Below are 23,994 nucleotides of genomic sequence, written 5' to 3' on the forward strand. Positions count from 1 at the left end.
AGACTTATCACCTATCCCATGGATGAGTTACTTGACTTTCCCCTAATGAATCACTAGTGCTGTTGGATATTGACCATCTTGGCCTCAGGGCTTTCAGAATGAATGGAAGGTCCTGTGGCATGAGTCTGCATCGTACATCAAGAACCCCACAGGGGCCTGGCTTGTTCAGTGGTCAACATATTCCTCCCATCAGAGCCTCCTCAGGCCCTGCGGGACTCTCATCCTGTGCCAGCACACCCAGCCCCATTATTGCAAGTCTCACTAACAGCCCCCACCTGAAGATGTCCTCCGGAGCAGGGATGGCTCCTCAGAGCAACATGGCTGTGAGCCCCCTCCATCTGCCTGCCTTGAGCCCCAGGAGACAGTTACTCACCAATGGGAAGCCTCAATTTCAGGCCACTCAGGCTGATGGCATGGCAGCACCACTTACTCTAAAGCACAAGCAGCAAGAATTTGGAGACCACTTTTCTTCAAATCCCGAGAAAGGTAGGATTGTCATTTTGGAATCTTTTAAAAATGGGAATGATTTATCTCCCCCCATGTCTGTTCACTGCCAGAGAGTTCTATCGAAAATATATGTAATTCAGCATCAGAGTCAAAGTTCACCGTCTCATGCTTGGTAAGGGGTCGGGTGTGTACTTGTGTATAAATGCTAGGTAGAGTGTGTGACACCTTGGAATGTGAAACAGAGTGGAAGGTAAAGTAGAAAGATCAGCTTAAAAGGGAAATAGTGAGGAAGGTGATGGTAAGAGGGCAGGAGCAAGGTGATGAAGTCTGTCTTCTGCAGAAATGTGGCTCTGCCCTGGCTTATGGGGGTGGTGGGGTGGATTCTACAGGCTATGGAGGCCGGTGCTTGGAAGGAAAGGATTAAAAGGGAGACATTGTAATAACCAGAAAAATGAGGAGCAAGTAAATATAAATAAGAAAATTAAGAGTGAAATCAACAGAGGGAACCAAGCTAGAATAATGTATAACTCACCCCCCCCCCCCTTATACTAGAGATTGAAACCATGGCCTTACAGTGACATGCTAGGTAACTCCTCTACTGATGAGCCCTATCCCCAACAAGAATAATAAACATGTATTTAAAATTTGTGAGGAACTAGAAAACCTCATTATTTTGAAACACAGCATGCATTTTCAACTCAGTAGTGGTTGGGTTACCATATATTTCAAATTAAAGAGTAGTTATTGAGGACTGGTAATGTATTTGAATGACACTTTCTCTAGCTACTGGTGTGGTGTGCACCTATTGAATTTATGTTGCAGATGGCATGTGTGTTTAGGCTAGGAAGAAAAAGAGCCTGTATCCTACATGATACAGCTTTTTATGTAAAATAGCTCCGAGTCTATTCCTTAAGGACTTTATCATATAGTATTAAATGTTTATATTGAAAAATTCTTGTCCTGTTCGGTAGAGTTATTTATTAGCAGGCTTCTGGACAGCCTCTTACCTGGCTAATCAAGGTGAATAATGATTTATAACAGACATGTAGCCAAAGACTTGTTTGCCTTGGTGTCTGTGCATTTTAGTGCATACTGTATTTGGCCTAAATGAAGAGATTAAAAACAAAACAAGCCGGGCAGTGATGGTGTACACCTTTAATCCCAGCCTTTGGGAAGCAGAGGTAGGTGGATCTCTGTGAGTTCAAGGCCAGTCTGGTCTACAAAGCAACACAGAGAAACTCTCCTGATTCAAAAAAAAAAAAAAAAAAAAAAAAAAAAAAAAGAAAGAAAGGAAAAACAAGCAAGCAAAAAACCCACAACAGTAAACATACATATAGCTTTTATATTTCTCTTATACTTTCTTAATCTCTTTTTTTCTTATTTCTCTTTAGTTCTGTTTGGAGTTGTTTGCTCTCCTAAAGGTACTAATATTTAAGTTCAGGTAAAGTTTCCCTAGGGGCCCTTTTTAGACTAGTCTATCACCGTGAGACCACAGTGCTCATGGAATTGATTGAGCCCTATTTCTTCCTATCGGATGCTTCTGATTGGTTTTGGAGGGAATCCAAAATCAAAGTCCCCATGCTTGCATAGCAAGCACTTTATAGACTGAGCCACCTCTGTAGCTCCATCTGGCAGCTTTTGAGAGGGCTCCATGGCCACATGTTTGGCAGATCTAGGAGGACAGTAGGATATGTAAGCACACATTTGGAAAGTGAAGTGCTAGTCTTGTAACTGTACTCAGTTGTGTTTACGAGAGAGTGTGAGTGTATTCATGCATGAACTGGCATGGCATGTATGCACATGGGGGAGCTTTCTAGCATTTGTTTTGGGTGGGGAGAAATAACACAGTCCAAGCCTGGAGGGATGGTGAGATTGGGGGCGGGGTTCTGATTACTGCCTAGCTGCACATGGCTTGGAGGTGTAGAGTTTTAGAAGAGCTGATGCTGGACAAAAGTAAACAGAATGCAGCATATGAAGATCATGAGTGACTCACCAAGAAATGGAGATGTGTGAGGCTGCTTTGACCTTAGGACAGCATGTAACTTGGAGAATACCAGTGGAAGCTCCCAGAAAAAGAACTTGAGAATGAGAGAGGAATGGAGGGAAGAGAGGAAAGAGAGGGAGGGAGACAGCATGAGAGAGAGAGAGAGAGAGAGAGAGAGAGAGAGAGAGAGAGAGAGAGCTAGAAAATGAATGAACAGAAATTGTCTTATTATAAGGAATTTGCTAATAATAAGATTGTTGTGGTAGCCCAGGAGAGTAGGTGATTTAATTCCAGTCAGAGCAGAGGGCCTGAGAACTAGATGAGCCAATGGTAGAGTTCATGTTCAAAGGCCAGTAGGCTCCAGACTCAGGAAGAGTTAGTATTTCAGTGAGTCCAAAGGCAAGAAGAAGAAACCAATGTTCCAGTCCAAAAGCAACCAGGCAGAAAAGGGTTGCCCATCATGTAGGGAAAGGGTCAACCTTTTGTTCTGTTTAGACCTTGGGATGATCATCGGAAGTAGTCTGTCATCATCAAGGAGGGCAATCCCCTTCCTCAGTCCGCTGATGTAAAGTTAATCTCATCCAGAAACACCCCAACAAGAACACCAAGAATAATGTGTCACCAAGCATTGTTGTTCATGTAGAGTCCCACAAAGTTAACCATGGTAAGGCCCCATTGTTTTGGGATGGTGTGTAGTTTACACAGTAATAAGAAGAGACTTTTCTGAGTTCCAGAACTGACTGTACTAGCTCTTGAGACTGTATCCAGGGAATTTAAGTTCTTGGGATGTTACAGGAGAACACTGGTGGGAAGTGTAGATTTGATAGTGTTATTTCTCTTGATTACAGATTATATTATTCCACTAGCCTAGAAACACAGATAACAATGGCTTCAGCATTCTGTGGTGTGGATTCCAAATGGTACCCTGAGGTCACTGGAAACTACAGTGAACTTCAAGAGTCCTAGGACACTTTAAATTTTGAGGGGATCAGAGAGATAGATACATAGCATTCTTTGCCCACCAGGTAAACTTATTGCTAGTGGAGGGGGCACTTTCCATTGTCAATTTCATTACGGTCCTTTTGGAGATCTTTGCGAAGCTGCAGTCTCAGGGTAAGTAAGCACTTTTTCTTCCTGTTCCTGAAAGCATTCTCACCGCAGCCAGAAGAAGCTAGATAAGCAAATGTCCATCACAAGATGAATGTGTAGGCGTAATGTGGCGATGCAGGTATACACCACAAGAAGGAAATTCTGGCACATCCTATAGCACACAAACCTCCAGTAAACTGTGCTGAATGAAATATATCAGCTTCAAAAGCATACGCATTTTGTGAGACCTCTGGTATAAGGACTTGGAACGATCAAGTTGATCTAGATGGTGGTGGTTGCTAAGAGCATGGGCAACAGGATTGAGAAGCTAGTAATCAGTTGGTTCAGAGATTTGGTTGGCGGTGAGAAACATTTGGGGTTTGGTAGGTAGCTTACTATTTAATTTTTAAAGTTATTTAATTATTTAACATTTGGGGTTTCCTTTGAGAGAGTCTCAAAAACTGACCTGGCATTCACTTTGTAGCCTAGGCTGGCCTTGAATGTGAGGCAATTAGCCCTTGTCTACTCCTTGTCTCTGCCTTCTAGTACTGAGATTACTGGCATGAGTCACCACACTGGGCTATTTTCCTACAGTTTTAGGCAGCAAGTATATGTGAGCAGGCTGCCAGTGTGGTGAGATCTGCCTTATTCTAAGGTCTGGGATGTGGTTAGGGTATACGACGGAGCTTATATCCCTCCTGTAATGATGCCTATTGAATCAAACAGGTATGCTTTTTCTTTTAATTTATGAATATTACTTTTGCAAGCAGCTAATAAGTTGCTAGTACATAAATGCTGTTAAGTGTTAACACCCAACTCCTTAATAAATGTGGCTGTTAGGTGTTTCTGTGGGCCTGAGGGGACCATAAAAACACAGAGACACTCAGCTGGCCACATCTTTGAGTGCCCAGGGCCTGTCATGAGGCCATTTTTCTTATGTTCAACATGAGGCCAATGTTGGCTTTGCAGTTCTGCACTGTCAGGCCTGGGACAGTGCAGTGTTCCTCTTGGCTGCACAGTGGCCACCTCAGTCCAGCTCTGACCAGAGTCTGCCTTCTGAGAAGAGGGGGGAGGAAGGATAAAAGGCAGAAATAGAAACAGATAATTTCCCTCAATTTTGTACCTTTTGAACAGCTTGCTGGGAGCCCTATCTTGCCATCTCTACCTAAATTAGCCAGTCACCTAATAAACAACTAATTAATGAGAAAAGCACATTGTTTGGTGTCAGTTCTCTCTCTCTTTTTTTACTTTACATTATTTTGTATTGTGTTCTATTATAACTAAATAACTAACTAGTTAATTAATACTTTTTTTTTGAGAGAAGGTTTCACTATGCGGCCTTGGATAGCTTGGAACTTAGTACGTGGACTAGACAGGCCTTGAACTTAGTGATCCTCCTGCCTCAGCATACCGAAGTGCTGAGTTTACAGACATGTGCCACTATACCTAAATTAATAGATTTGACTTTTCAGCATTTTGCTACATTTATCTTTTTGAAGTACTTTGAACCACTTGAAAATAAGTGACAGGCACTGTGGTGATATATTACTTATGATTTATTGAAGCTTGCCTGAGGATTCAGAAAGCAAAGTCAGCCTCAAGCTGAAGAGATCAGGCAGTGGTGGCACACACCTTTAATCCTAGGACTGAGGAGTCAAAGGCAGATGGATCTCTGTGGGTTCAAGGTCACCCAGGACTATATGATATTGAATCAGCCTAAGAGAGTAACAGAGCTCATGCCTTTAATCTCAGCACTAGCGAGATATAAAAGAGCAGGGTCTTCAGTAGTCAGTTTTAGGATTCTCCAGCCACGTTGAGGAGAGCATAGCAGTCTGAGGTTTGGTGGAGCCAGGACCACCTTTCAGTCTGAGATAGAGGTAAGAGCTAGTGCTGCTTTGCTTTTCTGATCTTCAGCTTGAACCCAATATCTGTCTCTGGGTCTTTTATTTTTCGTGCAACAAAACACTGTGACATTTCATCTTTAAATTTACATTCTTCACATATATACACAAATACATGTTCATCATAACTGGGGAAGTTAACTCAGACAACAGTATCACTTAGATATAATTATATCTTAATACCCATTCCATAATCAAATTAATTTTGCATTATTTTATATTTTATTCATAAATTATTGTCTCTCTCCACTTACTACCCAAGTACCCTTTCTAGCTGGTTTTTAATTTAGACAGCTTTAATCAAGTTTGAGTGTATTATATATGGATATCACAGTGCTTCAGGTTCCTTTTGGTAGTCCTCTAATACCTCCTACCCTGGATGCATTTGTCCTTTGTGTCAGGTTCAAATTAGCTGTCTTGTTGCTCAGGCCAGTTTGGCTGACCATTTCTTCACAATCTGATTCAGGTTAGTGTACCCTGAGCTCACTGCAGCTTCTCTAGCTGAAATGGTGAGCCCTAGGTTCAGTAGGAGGGCCCCTGTCTCAGAAACAAGGTGGCGAAGGGTTATTGGAAGATGTCCAATGTTAACCTCTGGACTCCACACCCACTTGCATGAGTGTACACCTCCCCCTCAATTAAAAGGAAGAATATGGAATAGGTGATTGGTATGTGACCCACAGCACTGCACCAGGAAACACCAGGTGCGCTTTGTCCTAGGACTCACCTGGCAAACATGATATTTTCATCAGATCACTGCATTGCAGACATGTTTCCTGTCAAAGTTAGTTGATAATGTCACACTCATTAGCCTCTCATAGCTAACTCTCTGGTCTGTTCTCTTTGCTGAGTGTGATGGTGGTTTCTTGATTTTATCAGACCTCATGTAGTTATTAGCCGGTGTTTTCCTTTTCAGCAATTCGATGTCAAAATCCTTGATGGATGCGGGACCAAGGATTGGAAGGACTTGTTTAGTTCCCAGGTCAAGGGACTTCTGTTGATCATAGTGAGGCATGGTGGTGGAAGCAGCTTGGTCACTTCTGTAGGAGTCTGTGGTTCCTTGCACAGTAGCCAGACCACGAGCCAGAGGTTCTGATCAGAGCTTGGAGCTGGGTGTAACCTCTCTTCTCTGCCCTTTGTGCCTGGTGTCGGCCAGCTTGGCAGTATGTCCTGATTTCTGTTACCTCCCCAAAGAATACCCCTAGCTGGGGCAAATGTGCAGATACACAGCCTGTGGGGGGATTTTGGATTCAGACCACAGTAGCTGTCAAGAGGATTTTCTCCTCATCTCTTTAGTCTTAGGGATTCTTTCAAAAATGGGTCTCTGTGACTCATTACTGTCAAAATTCTTTCTGATGCTCACATTAACCCAAATATGGCCAGAGGAACCCTCTTGAGGTCAGTTCCTGTGTCCTTTAACCATGTTCCCATTAAATACTTCCTGTTTTCGCCTCACTTGTACTTCCCTGCCCTGGATCTGAAATCACCCACTTTCACCCAAATCGCAAGTATCTTGTAGTGGCATGTTTGGAGAGCTGTGTGACAGGACATCAGCCTTACCGCCTCTCAGATACCATCACTTCCAAGGCCTGCCCCCGTTTAGAGTTAGGGAATGCATTGGAAAATGAGCTGCCTTTAAAACACATCACCATGCTCTTCTTCTCTGAAAGTCAGAGAGAGCCTGGGTCGTAGGCATCAGCGTCTTCTCTGTTCTGCCCTACAAGAAGGGAAGGGGCTACTTTCCCTTAACATTGCTGAAGTAGTGGAAGTTAGTTTTCAAGTTCAATGCTTTTACCATGCTGGTTTTAAATGTGTGGAGGTGAGCAATCCTCTGCTGTCTGCACCTCAGGGGTAGCATGGGAGGGAGGTATAGTGTGCAGGGCAACTTGCTGGCCTGGCTAGGGCTTGTGAATGTGGAGTCCCACTTAGGTTGCACCAGTGAGGACGTTTCCTTGCTTCCTGGTCCATCAGAACTCAACTGTAATTAGACTTGTAGAAACTCATTTTTCAAAGCATTTGGGAAATCAGTTTTATGATCTCCACTTTAAGCACATTTGACATGACTATTTAAATATTTAAGACATTTCTGCATGTGTAGTACCCTGAGGACTGTATAATTGGGAAGATTTTCATTATAAAGGGTTTTTTTTATTTTACCTCAGGCCCTCTGACATTTCTTGTTGGGCTTGGCTGTCCTTGGAGACAAAAGGAGTTAGTTATTCATTAGCATTTGTAGGTTATTCATTATTGTTAGTTAGAGAAAAACAGAATAATATCAACAAAGGACACCAAACTAATTGGGATTTTAAAACTCTTTGGTGTCACTTAAGGCTGGTGTCTCTTGTAAAGACTTGGTTCAGGAAAGATAATGTGACCCTGGGAGGGCTAGCACTTAATGTACATAAAATAACACATCCAATTTTGTTTTTATTTTACTTTTCTAATGCTTGTTGGTAGTTTTCTTAGTCAGAGCATGGAGTTCAGGTTAGGGATTGAGTCCTAGGTGGGTTAGCTAGCTTCATGTTTTCCTGCTGCTGCTCTATCATGAAGTTTACAAGATTGCCACTGATTTAAAATGTTACTTCTCTGAAGTATGCCTCTACTTTATTTTGAAAAACAACAGACAACAACAACAAACTGTTTACCCCCAGGGCTGCTGGGAGGAATGTAGCCATACTAGAAACAGATGCTCGGGAGTAGCAATACGGGGACCCCTTGTTTGGAAAAAATACAGTTAAAAAGAGCAACACACTTGGCAACTTTTTTTTTTTCACTTCTGCTTTTTAATCATTTATATTTCCTTGCGCTTCCAATGTGGCTTCCTGTAGAATTAGAGCAAATAAAGTTAATATTCCATAAAAGCCTCCAAAAATAACCAAATCGACCAGAGACTAAAGGCATTATTCCAGTTGAGCTGGCCAGAGTTTGCATTTCGTCTGGCCAGCCAGGCAGGTGAAGCACAATGTTTACTTTTGTTTACTCCCTGGGCTACACAGGGGATACTTTGTGTGATTTATTGATGCTGGGTGTAAATCAAATTGATGATGAATTTCCAAGTATTACTGAATGGCAGGTACGATTTGTTCCAGTTCAAAATGTGCTTTGTCAGACTTGTAGCATTCCACATTTAAAATACAGTTTATCCAGAGAATAACCTTTCCCCTGGTGTAGTACTACAGGATAGCAAACTGAAATACAAGGGGAATCAGTCACCTTCAGCACTTTGAAAGGCTGTTTGCTATCAGAATTACATGGGTTTTCCTCTCTTAATATATCATGGAGGATTTGGCAAGATCTAGAAAGAAAGGAGTCGTTCAGTCCGGAGTAGGACCTGTGGTGTATGTCAGCCATTGGTAGACTTTGAGACCCAGCACAGCCAGTGTGTTAGGGCTGATGTTATCTTCGGTTTAGAAGTGTGCAGTGCGCTGCTGAGGGAGTCAAGATGACTCACCTGAGTTCATTCATCTAGGGGATAAGAGTCAGAGCTGATGCTTCATGCAAGCCTGTCTTCCTCTAGGATATGTTCCTCCGGTGTGTTTGGGAAACTTCGTGAGGCTTGGGAAACACTGATGGGGCATTTTTGTCTCGGGGAAGAGAGATTAATAGATCATGCTCTGAGGGCCACACATACGGTGATTTTGGCACTAGAAATCAGTCTTCATAACACAAAATTGGGTGGATGGGTATTGGAAGTGGATCTGGGAAGAGTTGGGAGGAGGGAGAGGTGGTATGATCAAAAACACATTGTAGGGAATTAAAGATAATTTGTTTTTAGACATTCATCAAGAACCTTTGGCACGCTGATTGCCAGGCCCTGCAATGGACTGTACGAAATCCCCCTGCGTCTTTTTCACACCCTTACTGCTTTTTGTGATTCTCAAGCAACATCAATAGTATTATATGCTTACTACTCATCTTAACTAAAATGCAAGGGAACTATAAAAGCAATACAACTTGCGACAACGGTACTGATACCAATATGAAAGTACTCCAGTATAGCTAAACTTAAAATCGAAAGAAGCCATGAGACAGGCTAAAAGTATAATTAGCCATATTCCTGCTGATCCACTTAAGGACCTGCTGACTTGCATTTCAACAATATGGTGTATGAAATGATGGCATATTTCTATAAAAATGGTGATGAGTCCTCCCTTGATTGGCATTGTGACTTTAGATAATTTAGCATACATAAGAGCCATGAAAAAAATGGACTAAAGATATAAATGCAGACCAGACTTGAAGGGGGGCAGACTTTGCTGTCTGACATATTGTAGACAGTCCATTGTGTGTGGGGCAGTGCAGCGCTGACAGCTTGCTAAGAGACCACCTCATGTCTTAGGTAGAAGAAATGAAAGACGTTAAGAAGGCATCCCTATGACTGACACAAAGACGTTTGTTGACCATGCTTCAGGTGTGGGTCCTGAGTTGCCCTCTCTGTCAAATTTAGTAGAAATAGATGATTTTGTGTCGTGTGGGAAAGCTTGGAGTAAATGCTGGGGGTGTTTCTGGGACTCTGAGGAGAACCTCTCGTAGTTATTTTAGTCTAGACTATTTAATGCTAGATGTTTCTGGAACAGTTGACTGTCTGAAAAAGCACAGGAGAGCTCTGAGATTGGCACATAGACTGTGATGGTGGGAAGCACCACCACCCTAGGGCTAGAGGCCGGAAAGGAAGAGGGTGCAATGCCAGAGTCCAGAGTCCATACCCTGGTCCAACTGGTCATGGTGCCTCTGAGAACTGGAAAGCATTGCCTATCCAGTGGCTCTTCTAGAATCAAAATAGTAATTATGGGGTGCCTGTTATCTGTGAGCATCACTGTTAGTCTTGGAATATCCTGTATGGTTGTAAAATCATAAGAGGAGCCTCTTCTCCTTCTCCTTCTGGTTTTAAAATCGACTGGAGTGATAGGGTGTTAGGTCTAGGCTGAAATCAGTGAACCACGTTATGGAGTTCCTCTCAAAAATGTTTGAAGTGTTTGGAACAAGCCCAAAGAAGTGAAGCAAGGCAAGACCACAACTTCCTTTTCCATGTGTTGTTTGTCATTTTAATCAGCTTTTAAAGGATGATGACAGTTAATACATAACATTATATGGTGTATGTTGCTATATATTCCAGATACTTTGTATTATTTTATGTCTAAGCTGCTTCAAAACTCAGCGAGGTGGGGACCATTGGGACCATTGTTATTACTATTCTTCCTGCTTTATAGATGAGGAAACTAAGGTCTACTTGCAGCATTTCTTGACCCTCACATAGCTAGGGAGTGGCAAAATCAGGATCCAAGCCTGGCACTTGGCTCTAGAGCACATACCTTTAGCCATTATGAAATGCTGTGTGTGTGTGTGTGTGTGTGTGTGTGTGTGTGTGTGTGTGTAAATGTTTTTCTGGAGAGACAAAACATGCCCATCTACTCACGCCAGATGTGTGATCTATGACAGATCCAAAGTGCAGATACCACCAAAGTCCAACTTGGCAAGCCAATGAGTTTTAGGGGTCACTTACAGGAATATGGGTGAGGGGATACTTAGAGGATTTAACAACAATTACATCATCAAGACTCACCCCAGCACTAGGGACAGCTCACAGAAACTGGAAACCTGGAGCATACTGCGTAGCCTGCAGGCAGCTCAGCAGGTTGAAGTGGCCTTTCCAGGTGCCTCAGTTGGTCTAAATGTCTTCAGGTAGCTCTTCCTGCCTGAGAGTCCTCTTTACAGCTAGGCTATGCTTACTCTGGCAGGGAGGGGCCTAGTGAATTCGATATGTTTCAGGGAATTCTTGAACCTATTTTTATTGTATTTTTGCTGTTGTTTATATCACTGCTTAAAGAGCTGGATGGAATATTTCAATCCCAGAGGAGAGACTATTAGATAACACTCTATCTCTTCCACATCCTTTCTACTCCTCTTCCATAATGATCACTGAGCCTTGGAGGGGGCATAGATGTCTACCTATGGCTAAGAAACAGGCCACCATGCCACAGTAGCAGTCACTTGTTCAGGAGCTTTGCCAGAGCTTATTAGTTGAGGCTGACAACAACAGTGATTTATTTGCATAAACACACACATTTAGAGGGCAGTTTGGCAGGAGCATGATACCCATCTAGTAAAACCATACATGTCTTCCCCATTGGGATTTATGACCTCCCTAGCTACAGGGTTTTGTTCTGGCTTAATGGTACCATTCTTGGCTTCTCTCTTGTGGAGGGGACCTCAAATCCAATTGGAAGACTGCTGGTCTTACCCAAGATAGCTGAACCCCTGTTGCACAGGAAGGCACATGCTGCCTGGCGTGTTGGTGTCTTCAGGCACACAGGGTCTGTGACCTAGCTGGAGCATTGGTGACAGTTCTCCCCCAGTAACCTGCATACCCCTTCTGACAATACTAAAGCCAGAGACCAGGGTGGGAGTTTCCAGTTCAGTCCCAGCTTAATTTTTCCATGTCGCACAGTCAAAGGATGTACATGTGATATCTTCAGCAATAAGGTCTTAACTGTCTGGTCCTGACATACAACCAACAGCAGTAGCAATAGTCTTTATGATTTGCAGGGCCTCAGGCTCTTCCCTGGCTAACAACTCAAAGGAAGGTAGCTCCTTCCTGGCACTGGGATTCTCATTCAATAACCTTATAGTCTCTGGGAGTGTCTTTTTCCACCAATGTAGCATACCTTTGGGAATTTTTTTGTTTGTGTGTTTCAATTAACACAGCTCTGGTAGGGTTGTAAGGTAGGTGGAAGTACCATTGTTCTTGGTTTTCTCTCCAGTGGCTTTCCAAATCTACAAAACCTTTTTGAACATGGGCAGGATAGACAAAGCAACATCCTGAACCAGCATCCCATAAGGAATAGTGAGGTTACAAAGATAACCTTGGTAAAGCACCATCAAAGTCCCTTGTCAGCTGTTCTGAGGAAGTGTCAGGTGATTCCAGAGGTTCACAACCAAGAGGATATGAAAGTCAGACATTAGTAGGGTCTAATACAGCATGGAAAAGTTCCATCATTTCTATCAATTTCCTCCTCCACAGATCAAAGCTACGAAGTATGGACAGGAGGTGCTAGCTTAATTAGCTCCCTGCAATCCTTAGTCATTCTCTCTGAGCCATTTCCACATCCTAGAGCTCTTCTACAGAGCCTCCCTACATTTTCCACACCTGCTATATAATTTTATGTCAACTTGACAACCAGTTAAAATCATCAGAGATGAAGTAGCCTTGAAGGAGAAAATATCTACATAAGATCAGGCTGTAGGCAAGCCTCTAGGGCGTTTTCTTAATTAGTGATTCATGGAAGAGGCCCAGCCAACTCTTGATGGTACCACCCCTGGGCTGGTGGTCCTAGGTTCTACAAGAAAGCAGGCTGAGCATCCCTGGGAAGCAAGCCAGTAAGCAGCATCCCTCCACAGCCCCTGCATCAGCTCCTGTTTCCTGATTCCTGTCCTGCTCAAGTTCCTGCCCTTACTGCTTTTGATAATGAACTGTTATATGTAACTGTGAGTGAAATAAACCTTTTCCTCTGCCAGTTGCTTCTGGTCATGGTGTTTCATCGTAGAAATAGTAACCCTAATTAAGATGGTAGGTCTGACTTAATCTAACTTGGGGCCAAAGGGAAAGAAGACCCTGTTCTCCCCAGCTGCACCTGCTGGCTCCCACAGTGGGTGTAGTTGAAGCTGTTGCCCCTCCCCCCAATACTTGGTTGCTAGAGGAGTTCTTGATGGGGCAAATCATCTCTACCCTTAGCATAGTCTTTGCTATAGGGAACTGTACCCTCTTTAGTCTAGGGTGGGTGGTTATAATTACCCATCCTTGGGACAGGCTTGACTGTCTTTTGTAGCAAGAGATATAACTACTATGCCCAAATGGTGGACACAGGTGCTTATGGGAGGGGAGGATTTAGGTGCACTCTCTCTTGCTGCTGGCCAGGTTACAGGAAACAGCCAGGGAGGATCCTTGGAGTTGGAACCTGTGGCAGCCACCTGCCTCTTGTGTAAGCATACTCTCTCCTAATAAACCTCCTTTAACATGTACTGGGTCTAGTGAATCTTGATTCTCACACAATAGTCTTTACTTGTATTTTTCTATCATGGTTTTCTTCTGTAAACTGTTTCTCAGGCTTGAAAGCCATCTAGTGTCTCCCCAGGAGAAATTTGGCTTTTGATCAGTTATTCACTTGGGAACTCTGGCTCCACATGATTCCTGCCACATTTGTCTTGGAGTAATGCAGAAAGGCCTCTTCCTGGACTTTACCTTTTTACTATCTCTTCTAGGCTGCTCACTCATTTAATGAACTCTCTTTATATGCTGCTGTAAGACACAGATCTGCTAATCTGACTTCATCAAGATCTTACCCCACTAATGGACTCAGCAAAGCCACTAAAGCTCCACAACTACCTCAAGGTCCCTGCCAGATCAGCCTTTCCCTGAACTCCTCTGAGAACATAGTTCTGTCTGGCCCAGGGGACTGGGGTTCTAACAGAGCTTCTCTTCTTATTCCTAGTTCCTTCAATAGCATCCGCCCCTCCTCTGTGGTCCTCTAGTTCCTGATATTTACAGGGACCACAAACAAGATAGTCTGGTGTTCCTCATGGCTCTGATAAGCCAGGGACTGATTTCCCTGACACTGTCTCAGGTTATGCAGCCATTGCCTTGAGGACCGATGGGTAGTCACTCAATTTTCCTGTCTCCATAGCATCAGACTGACCCTTCCACTCCCAAGTCCCACAGCCGCACAAGGCTGCCACAGGCTCGTTCCCAGCTTGTTTAACAGTCTTCCCTAATAGTAGCTTTTCAAGTGCTGAGTATTTCCTGGTCACCCTAGTTTCTTTCCTTGGACCACACTTAATGCCCCTGTGTGCATACTGGATTGTGAATTGCCCTCTTTTCCCACTAATGGTTAACCTTGAGGCCTGTCTTTTACCTTCTCTCTCTCATCCCCTCTTTAATCCGATGTAGTTGCCAAATCACAGGCTAATGTGGATGCTAGCTTCATCTCCCTTTCTCATTGCAGTGGCTCCAGCAAGGATGTAGCAATCACTAGGGAGTCCCCAGATGGGCTCACAGATTAATATGGGAGAAATAAAGCAGAGTGATACAGTTTGGAATACTTTAGAAGATGTTGGGCTTCTCTCGTTCAAGATTGAGGCACCTGAAGACCTAATTAAGAGAGAAAAGCAGGCACATAGGTACTGGTTCAGATGTAACCACATCACTTAGGTCCTTGGAGATTCAGGTGAGAAGGGATTTTAAGTGTCATGGAAACTGTTTGAAAGGTTTTAAGTTAGTGGATTCAGATGGCATACTTTACAGTTTTGAAAAGGATGTGTGCTTTCTGTGTTGAGAACACACTGGTTGGAGAGAATGACGGCACGAAGATAGGTTAGGTTAATGTAGTTGCTCTGCTGAGATAGATGGTGACTTGGTAGGGATAAAACATTTAGATTGGAGGTAGCACATCCAGTAGGAGTTGCTAACGATTACTTTTGCACCAGTAAGAATGGGTAGGAAATCAGGTTTCTGTTTTGTACATATTTGGGGCACCTATTAACCCATCACATGGACTGTGAACATATATATGTATAGTGGAGGTCTGCAGATGACACTGGATTGTGTCATCCAGTAGCTGATGGAAGCATAGGCACACACCCACAGCTAAACATTGAACTGAACTCCTGGAACACAGTTGCAGAGAGGGAGGAGTGATGAGCAAAAGAGTTAAGACCGGGGTGGTGAAATCCACAGAAACAGCTGACCTGAACAAGGGGGAGCGCATAGACCCCCATGCCTCTGTCTCCCGAGTGCTGGGATGAAAGGTGTGCGCCACCACCACCAATGGGCAATCCAGCACTGACAAAGGGAAGTAGACACAGAGTCCCACCTCTGCCTAGGAGCTGATTGAAATTGGTAACCTGCTTGGGAAATGAGAACTTGTCTTTCTCCAATGGGGTATCACTGGGTGTATCAATCACACTCTAAGGCAGGCCCATGCCCAGGAGTCATTGGCAAATACAAAATGGACCCCGTGTTCCTTTTGTGGGCTTTTTGTTTTGGTATTATTTTGGTCTTTGTTTTTAAATTTTGTTTTAAAGTTTTGCTTGTTTTGTTTTGAGAGTGAGAACATGAGTTGGCTGAGTTAGGAAGTAGGGAGGACCTGGGAGGAGTTGGAGGAAGAGAAAGACTATGATCAAAATATACTGTCTGAAAATCAAGAAGTGTTTTAACATGGTGAATTAACAAAGAAAGTGGTGCTGGTGCACCCCTGTCTGGTTTAGAGTTGCAGAATATCTTTCAGCCGCTCCATAAACTGTACTTTCAATAGGCTGGTAGGGGGGCTGGCTTATTTCAGGGCTGTGTGTCTTTAGATGTAAATTAGCAACAACAGTCTTAAAGTTGTGGGTTCCCACATACTTCTTCCAGGTGCCCTTGGGTATCCCAGTGAATTCACAGGGAAGCTCTGAGCTATTGCAGTTTTCTTCTTTTGAAGCACACAAAAATACCTGGGTTCTGTCAGCCACCAACTACTGGCTTAAGGTGGTTCATAGTTCCAGTGTGAGATCATAGCACATTCCTTTCAGTGATGTCACAGCTTTCCTAAGTTAAGCCTTGGGGATTTGCTGTACTAAAAAACCCAGTACCATGTTTGATTTTTTTCATGTTGTTGTTTTGTTTTTTAATGTGGAACAGGAAATACGGTGCCGGAATCTAACCGAAATCCTATCTCTGAGAAGCGGTGTGGTATCCAGGAGTATCATAGCCTATAAAATTGTGCTTATTTAAGAGTGAATTAAAACTTTACTATTTTATCTTGTTTTTCCATGTGGCTACCAAATTGTTGGGACATAAACATTTATTAAATGATTTGGTTCTGAATACTTAACACATGGAATTGTTGGTATTTTCCATGCCTTAGATGTGCTAGAGTACATTTACAGAGACTCCATTGTGTATAATAGAGAAAATTTGCAGACCTCTGATGTAGCTCCTTGGGGCCCTGAGAAGAAAAGAGAAAGATGGGACTCACAATTCGATCCAGTTTGAGCTACCTGCTGCCTGCTGTCTCTCTGCTCCTTGCCACTCAGCCCTCATTGACGTACTACTGTGAGTGATTGGTGATTGAGTGAATTAGCAAAAATAACATCTGTCTATGGGTAATACGGTTTCTGTCAAATGAGTATTCTTCTGAGGTAGCCTCCATGTCCCAGCAGCCACTCCCAGGAATGAATGGCAGGTGTTACCTACTGCCTCCGCCAGCAGTTACAGGGCTTTCTGTCTCCCCTTCCCTCCAGCACACACCATAGTTCCAGGATAGGATCCCTCTATCTAGACTGTCTAGTTCAGATACAAGGTTAAGGAGATAGGCAGGAATATTTCATGTCCTTAGTTCATTTGTGTTTGGTTGTTTGGACACATTCTCCCCATGAGGATGGGGAGAATGTGTCCTGAGTGCGAGATGACTGAATCACATGAGAGCTTTGAGAACATGGCTGTCTATGCCATAAGGACCTCTCATATTGCTTAGAAAGTGTTCCTTGGCAACAACACTATGGGATACACCGCTTGCTATGTATTGTGTTTGGCCCTTAAAAAGGTAAAGAGGTTTGTGTCTGTTACTGGATAACAAAATGAGAGAGTGAGATGACCCGTTTTTCTGGGCTTGAGGAGGGTCATGTGGTCATATGTTTCTCTGAACTTGGAATTACACTTAAAGTGGAGGCTGTGACTACGACAGAGATGGGAGGCAGGGGAGTGGTTGAGCCACATAGCGTGTCTTCATTGGAGTGCTTAGAGGTATTCTGCAAGCCCCGAGAGCCTGTGCAGTCTCTCGTGTTCTGAATTGCCATTCTTGGTTCCTGGGGGCGTCAGCTTTCTCAGTTTGTCTTCAGTCTTGCTCTGGGCCATGTGCATCTGGCTGGTTCTTTTGCCAGCAGCCACTGCTTTTCACCTCTCGCCCCGTCTTAACCTCTCCTTGTCACCATCCTCTCTGATTTCTATTTCTGATTACCTTCTTTAAATCTCAGTTTCCCTTTCTCCCCACTCTCTCTATCCCTGCACCCCCACCCTTGGTACTTCCATCATGGCAGTGGAACAGAAAAGTAAAAGTCCAGAGATTGACTCTAGGGTTCAAGCTTCAAGCTGAAGATCAAAAACACAAAGCAGCCGGCCACTAGCTCTTACCTCTACCTCAGAGCAAAAGGGCTGTCCTGTCCTCCGCTTGGCTAGAGAGTAAATCTCACGAGGCTCCTTTCCTTTTCCTTTTATACTTCCCTAGTGCTGGGATTAAAGGCGTGTGATTCCAAGTGCTGAGATCACCTTTGTGTGAGCTGTTTCTCTTTTAGGACTGATCAATTTTGTGTAGCTCAGTGTGGCCTTGAACTCACAGAGAACCATCTTTCCTTTGTCTCCTGAGTCCTCGGATTAAAGGTGTGTGCCACCACTGCCTAGATTCTATAGCTAACTAGTGTGGCTGGTGGGATTAAAGTTATGAATCACCATTGCCTGGCCCTATTACTTGTGGCTGGCTTTGCTTTCTGTACCCCCAGGTAAGCTTTAATAAATCATAAATAATATATCACCACATATCATAATTCTCAAGTTCCACATCCTACTTTGTCCAAAGTCACAGACAATTGGGGACATTGACCCCCCTGAGACCTAAGTGATACATCAAAGCTTTGTAGTAGTTTTGTGTTGAGCTCATAAATAGGGTTCTGGTGGTCTGTGTGGATGAATTTTATCATGAGTTAATTAATCAGGACTTATTGCCTCAATCCATTTTTCAGAATGCCATAGAAGTTTCAATTGGCTTGTACATGCTGATGATGTCGTATTTGAGTACCTTTGCCTATAGCCATGTTCAAGGGTGTGGCTGTAATCTCTGCAGCAGTACTGATCTGTGGAAGTGTGAGGGCCTCACATAATTTAATATATTAGTAGATGTATTGAGCTTAAGACATTACTGTTGCTTAGTAGCTACATGTATTGGTGGCTGCTATGCTAAACAGTACAGCTTCAAGTTGCAAGATCATAGATCCTTCGTGCCATTAATGACCTGAAAATATCCCTTGAACATAGTGTTCATAGGATGACGAGTGAGGTGCAGGTGTAGTTCGTTGTTTTACTCTTTACTCTTTACTCTTTTTGGGGCCTGCCACCCAGCACCCAAATAATCACACATGGAGACTTTTTCTTGCTTATGAATGCCCTGCCTTAGCTTGGCTTGTTGCTAGTTAGCTTTTCTTAACTTAAATTATGCCATATACCTTATTCTATTTCTATATATCTTTTCTTTACTTCTTATGCGTTGTCTGGCTATGTGTCTGGCCCCTGGAGTCCCCCTTCTCCTCCTCCTTTAGCTTTAGTGATATATTATTTATGATTTATTAAAGCTTGCCTGAAGTTCAGAAAAGCAAAGCAGCTGGCCGATAACTTCTTACCTCTAACTCAGGCTGAATGGGCTGATCCTGTCTCAGGAGCTCTCACCAAGCCTCAGACTGTAACCTCTCCTCATTGAGGCTGGAGAAGAATGCCTCTCCGAGACCTTACTTCTGTTTTATATACTTCACTAATGTTGGGATTAAAGGTGTGACTCACAGAGATCTGTCTACTTCTTAATCCTGCATCCTAGGATTAAAGGTGTGTACCACCATCTCTTAGCTTCTGGCTGCTGGGGTTAAAGGTGTTTGCCTGGTTTCTAAGGCTTGTGGCTAACTTTGCTTTTCTGAATCTTTAGTCAAGCTGTAATAATCATAAATAATACATCACTACATTTAGCTCTTAGACCTCCTCTCCCAGATTTCTCCTATTGTTTATTCTCTCTGCTTGCTGTCCCCACCTATTCTTTCTCCTGTCTAGCTCTTTATTAGACCAATCAGGTGTTTTAGACAGGCAAAGTAGCACAGATTCACAGAGTTAAAGCAAGTGCAACATAAAAGAATGCCACACACTTTTGCACCATTAAACATGTTCCACAGCATAAACAAATGTAATAATCTTAAAATAATATTCTACAACACACAGGAGCTTGATGAGGAAGTTGGGCTTGGGGATCCCTTAAAGTTCAATGCCAGCCTTGAGATAACTTTTGTCAAACAGCTGAGGGATATGGAGCATGGCCTACAGGACAGAAATCTTGGAGTCACTGCTATTCCTCCCATGCAAACTCCCAATTCCCTTCTCGCCCCTCTCAATTTTCATTTCCCATTCTTAAGTCTCTCCTCTTCTTGGTGGGCTAAAATTTACACAAATTTTGCCTACCATTGCTGGGAAGAGTAATTCAGCAATTAATAGTTAAAATAAATTCTTCAAATTATGGAGACCTATTTTCCCTTTTTTTTTTTTACCTAGTTTATCCAGCAAAGAAGAAGGTTAACTTTATTTTTGAAATTACGAAATAATATCTTATCCCAGAAAGTCTCAAAAGCTAGAAAATCAAATTCAAGTTTGCATGTCCCAGTGATAGAAGTTGCTGTCCACCCTATCCTGATTTCCACCCCACCCCATCTGTGAGGTGAAGTGAGTTTGGACAGGCCCTGTTTCCTTTAACTTAGCTAAGTATTGTCTTATGTTCTCAGGGTTACTTTTGTATAACACCATCAAACAAATAAACCACCCCCTCCACCCACTTATCTTTGGTCTGAGTCTCCCTTCAGAATGAAGGAAAAGTATGGTAGAGGTCAGAATTTGTTCACAGCCAGGGACAGAGAAAGGAAATATGGGAAGCTTTAATTCCCCTCCTGTTTGGTCTTCCCACTACTGACTCCTGTTTTTTTCTCCTTTGAAAAGGGGAGCAGCAATTTGGTGAATCTTTCAATGTTTTCCATGAGGAGCTGTCTCCATGGTCAGGGAACTGCAGACTCCTGGTCTGCAACCAACTCTTTCCAAAATGAAATGAGTGTTTGAGGTCTAACTCAGTGAAATCAAGGTTCCCAGTCTTGCAGATGACTTCGGACACTGCTCTTCTGTTCTCTTTTCACAGACTGACAGATGTAAGTGCTGGGTCTTCACTGATGTTAGAAGTACCTGGGAGGTTGGTTGAGAGGGGCAGGTAGAGATGGCACACCCACAGGGTCCATTGAAGCTTGCCACAGAGACTGCTTGCTGGTTAACTCCTGGGGCTGCTTGGCTGTAGTAAATCCGAAGGACTGTTTGGAATCAGGATTGGAACAGTTCAGAGGTTAAGTGACTCCCATGCATTAGGAATGTGGAATGTGGAATGTCGCTTGGGTCAAAAAGAAAGGAAAAGAATGAAAGTAATGTCATCCTGTACTTTTGTTTCCAAATAGCTTCAGATTATCAGCTATGTTAATCATACAATAAACATATTTAGTGGGGAGTGAGCTCGTCATTGCTGTGTTCTCTTGATTTAGTTTCTTGGTTTATGATCTGTGCTTTCTCTGCCTTGCTCATACTGTATGGGGAATGGTAGTACCATTACTTATCCTTTATACTTAAAACCTTTGTTTAGTTCTCATAGAGTTGTCTTCAGCTCCCAAACAATGCTAAATTATACTGATGGTAGGACTCAGTTTTGTTCCTAATTCTAAGAAAGTTGTTGGTGCCGGAGTTATTAATGCCCTTTTGGGTCTGAGGGTAGGTTTCAGCGAAAGTTCAAGAGTTTAATGCCTTCACAAGCACATTTGATTTGGTAAGATAGGTAGGTAGGTGTTAATGTCTACAAATGTTTGTGTATACATGTATACATAACAACATTTTACATGTTATATCATTACACTCACAACTATTCTTTTTCTGTAGTTATATACATAATACACTATATTATAATTAAATTTATAATTTTAATAATGTAAATAATATATTTACTCCTCTGTACTCTTTCCTGGGAGATGACTATCTTTGAGTTATCTTTCCCTTTCTTTGTAAAGAGCTGTCCTTAAATCTCTGAAGATATGCCCCCTTAAAGCAGCTGCTTTGGGATTGACTGTTATGCCAGCAGAGGGAAACAGTGATTCAGGGGAAACAGACAGCCCTGAGGTTTAAACCTTGGGGAGACCTGAGGTTCTTGAATGGCAGTGGGAGGCTGTTGTCCTATGTTCTGAGGCACACAGGAGTCAGGCAGACAAGGGAAGGAGCACTGAGCAGAGATAGTCAGGACCTTGGGAACCCAAGAGTGTTTAGAAACCTCTGGCTGAGCAGTGGAGCCGATGGACTAGAGTTGAACTGCTCTCACAAATGTGTTCTGTAAGTTAATTCAAACACACACAGGCTTGTTTGGTTAGGGTAAAGCTGGCATTACATCCTTTGGTGCCAGTGTTTGGATCCGTGGTGTGAAGAGACAGGGAGTAAATGTCTGTCACTGGACAGCCTTCAGGAAACCCATGAAGCAGTTCACAGTTTATGTCAGGAGTTAAAAGGGACTGAACTCAAGGAGTCTGTTTAAGATCTCCAAAAAGGGTCTATAACAGGTTGCATGAAGTTTTGTCTTGGGAAATGACAGAAGATGAAGATGAAACCAGCTTTGACTTTAGCCTTACCAGGTTTTGTGGGGGTAGGTGCCTTCAGTGGGTGTCATGGGGGTCCCTGTTTTGGCAGAGGATCCTGTAGTGGTGGGCTGTGCTTTAGGAAGGATTTACTTATGGCCTAAGATGATTGGAGATATCAGAAATCCTGAAGCAACCAAAAGTAGCACTTAGAAAAAAATGCATATAAATTGTAGCCATTAGAATCACCAGTAGAATGGTGAAAGGCTTCCTTTAGCCCCCAAGATGCTAATTCTTTTGGCTTCTTGGGAACCATAGCTCATTCCTTTCTGTAGTGAGAGACTGACTTGTTGTATACTGTTTTGTGTGTAGAAGCATTCAATACTGGCCAGCAAAGCCTTAGCCATTTAAAGAAGGATTTATTGCTTCTTATGCTGACTCATGTATGAAATCGTCCTACTCGAAAAGGGGTGTTTCCTTATGTGGCAGACAGGGAAAGTAGGAAACGCAGCCAATAATTACTTTTTCCTGATTGTTCTTTCTGGTAGTTTGCTAAGTCAAACTGGAAAGGGAAAAATAAATGCTAGAGCAAGGAACAGCAGATAGGAGAGTGACCGAAACCTGCGAGCGTTGTTAACAGGGGTTGTGATAGGATAAATACTGTATTCAGGCTTGCCTGCGTCAGTCCCAGCACCCTGTGACATACTCACAGTGTCTCAGGCTTTCAGCAAGCAAGGTGGGCACTGATAGCATCACACAGACCTTAAGTACGGTGGGTGCTTGGAGGAAACAGAGTAGGGAAGGTGTGGGCTTTGGAGTTTTTCTGGCAAGAGCCCATTTATTGTCAGAGTACTAGCCACTGGCAAAGCCTATGGGTTTGGAAATACCTAATGAGAGCCCATGGTCTCCAGTGACTCATGGTCTGATGTGACAAAAGACTAGGTTATGAAGCTGAGCCATACATTGGAGTCTTCAAACTGCAAACTGCTGTGTTGGCAGAGTAAAAGGCTGTTGAAGAAGAGACATGGTTGGAAGAGTGTTTAATAAGGCCAGGTTGGCTGCTAGCAACCATCATGCATTTTAGGAAAAACAATACCTTGTGTGTATATGGGTTGCATTTAGGGTTAATCAGTTTCAAAACAGTGAAATTTATCTTTGTGCCACTGGAGGTTTAGAGTTTCTAGTTTATTGTTTATTTCTATCTTTTTCTATGTATTCATCTTGTTATTCATTCAGTTTGGATAAAAATAGTATTTAGCATCCACCATTACATACTTATATGCATATCGCTCCTTTTTCATGGTCCAAGATACCCTTGTATCAGTCTTGGTTCCTGTAAACATGCCATGAAGTGAGGAAGGGGATGTGATGGTTCCCGTTACCTACATTGAATGTGATGAATTGAATTGATGTCCCGTTATTGACATTTAACCTTAGAAAGGTTAAAAATTGGTAAATGGTAAGTTGGCCTCAGAGACTGGATCTTATGGTCACTCAGACATGTGTCTGTGGGTAAAACCCTTGATCTTAAGAACTGAGGGACCACAGCTATGTCTTCTGTGGGTCAGGCAAAACTCTTTTTTTTTTTTTTTTCAGGAATCCCTCTACACTATCTGGCTTTTAATAAAACTGCTCAGATTATTAAAATAAATGATTCAGTGGGTAGAATTATAAAGCTGCATAACATACATCAAGCATGTTACAGCAACTTAAAAGGTCTAAATACATATTTATTTCCCAGTCTTTTGATGTAGGCCCAACATCCTTTCTCTGATTGAGGGTCTTCCTGGAGTTCACTTCTATCATCTGTAATGCATAACTCTTGTAAAATATTGATTTCTTTAATATGGAATGGGAACTTAAAAGTATTTGTGAAGCGATATTGAGTGTAGAATCATTTTGGGTTTAAAAAATCCTCCTCTAAGATCTTGCACAAATACCTACACCATATCTAATTTAGCAACAGTGTTCTAGAACCATCTTAATCTGAAAACAAAACATTTCCAAGGTAGTTTTCATAGGAAAAAAGCTATCTTCTTTTCCTGTTCCCTTTATGTAATATTTAATTAAATTATGTAAATACTAACAGCACACAACTGTCACAAGCATGGCTTGTCATAAACAGGTTTGGGAACAAGCAGTGACTCTTGA

General features: G+C 42.7%; 1 protein-coding gene across 4 annotated transcripts in view; it reads left to right on the forward strand.

Moving 5' to 3' along the window:
* Glis3 (GLIS family zinc finger 3) overlaps window positions 1–23,994 on the forward strand; it is a 426,885-nt gene that overhangs the window by 14,567 nt on the left and 388,324 nt on the right. For 2 of the 4 annotated variants that reach the window (XM_027406458.2, XM_027406457.2), the window contains one exon: window positions 3–486. In XM_027406458.2, coding sequence (XP_027262259.1) covers window positions 99–486 — 388 coding nt within the window. In that variant the 5' untranslated portion in view covers window positions 3–98. Of the gene's footprint in view, window positions 1–2; window positions 487–23,994 lie in introns of those variants that run through there. The other 2 variants (XM_027406459.2, XM_027406462.2) reach the window with 2 other exon arrangements.

The sequence above is a fragment of the Cricetulus griseus genome, chromosome 3 (assembly GCF_003668045.3).
Source record: "Cricetulus griseus strain 17A/GY chromosome 3, alternate assembly CriGri-PICRH-1.0, whole genome shotgun sequence".
In the NCBI taxonomy this organism is placed as follows: domain Eukaryota; kingdom Metazoa; phylum Chordata; class Mammalia; order Rodentia; family Cricetidae; genus Cricetulus; species Cricetulus griseus.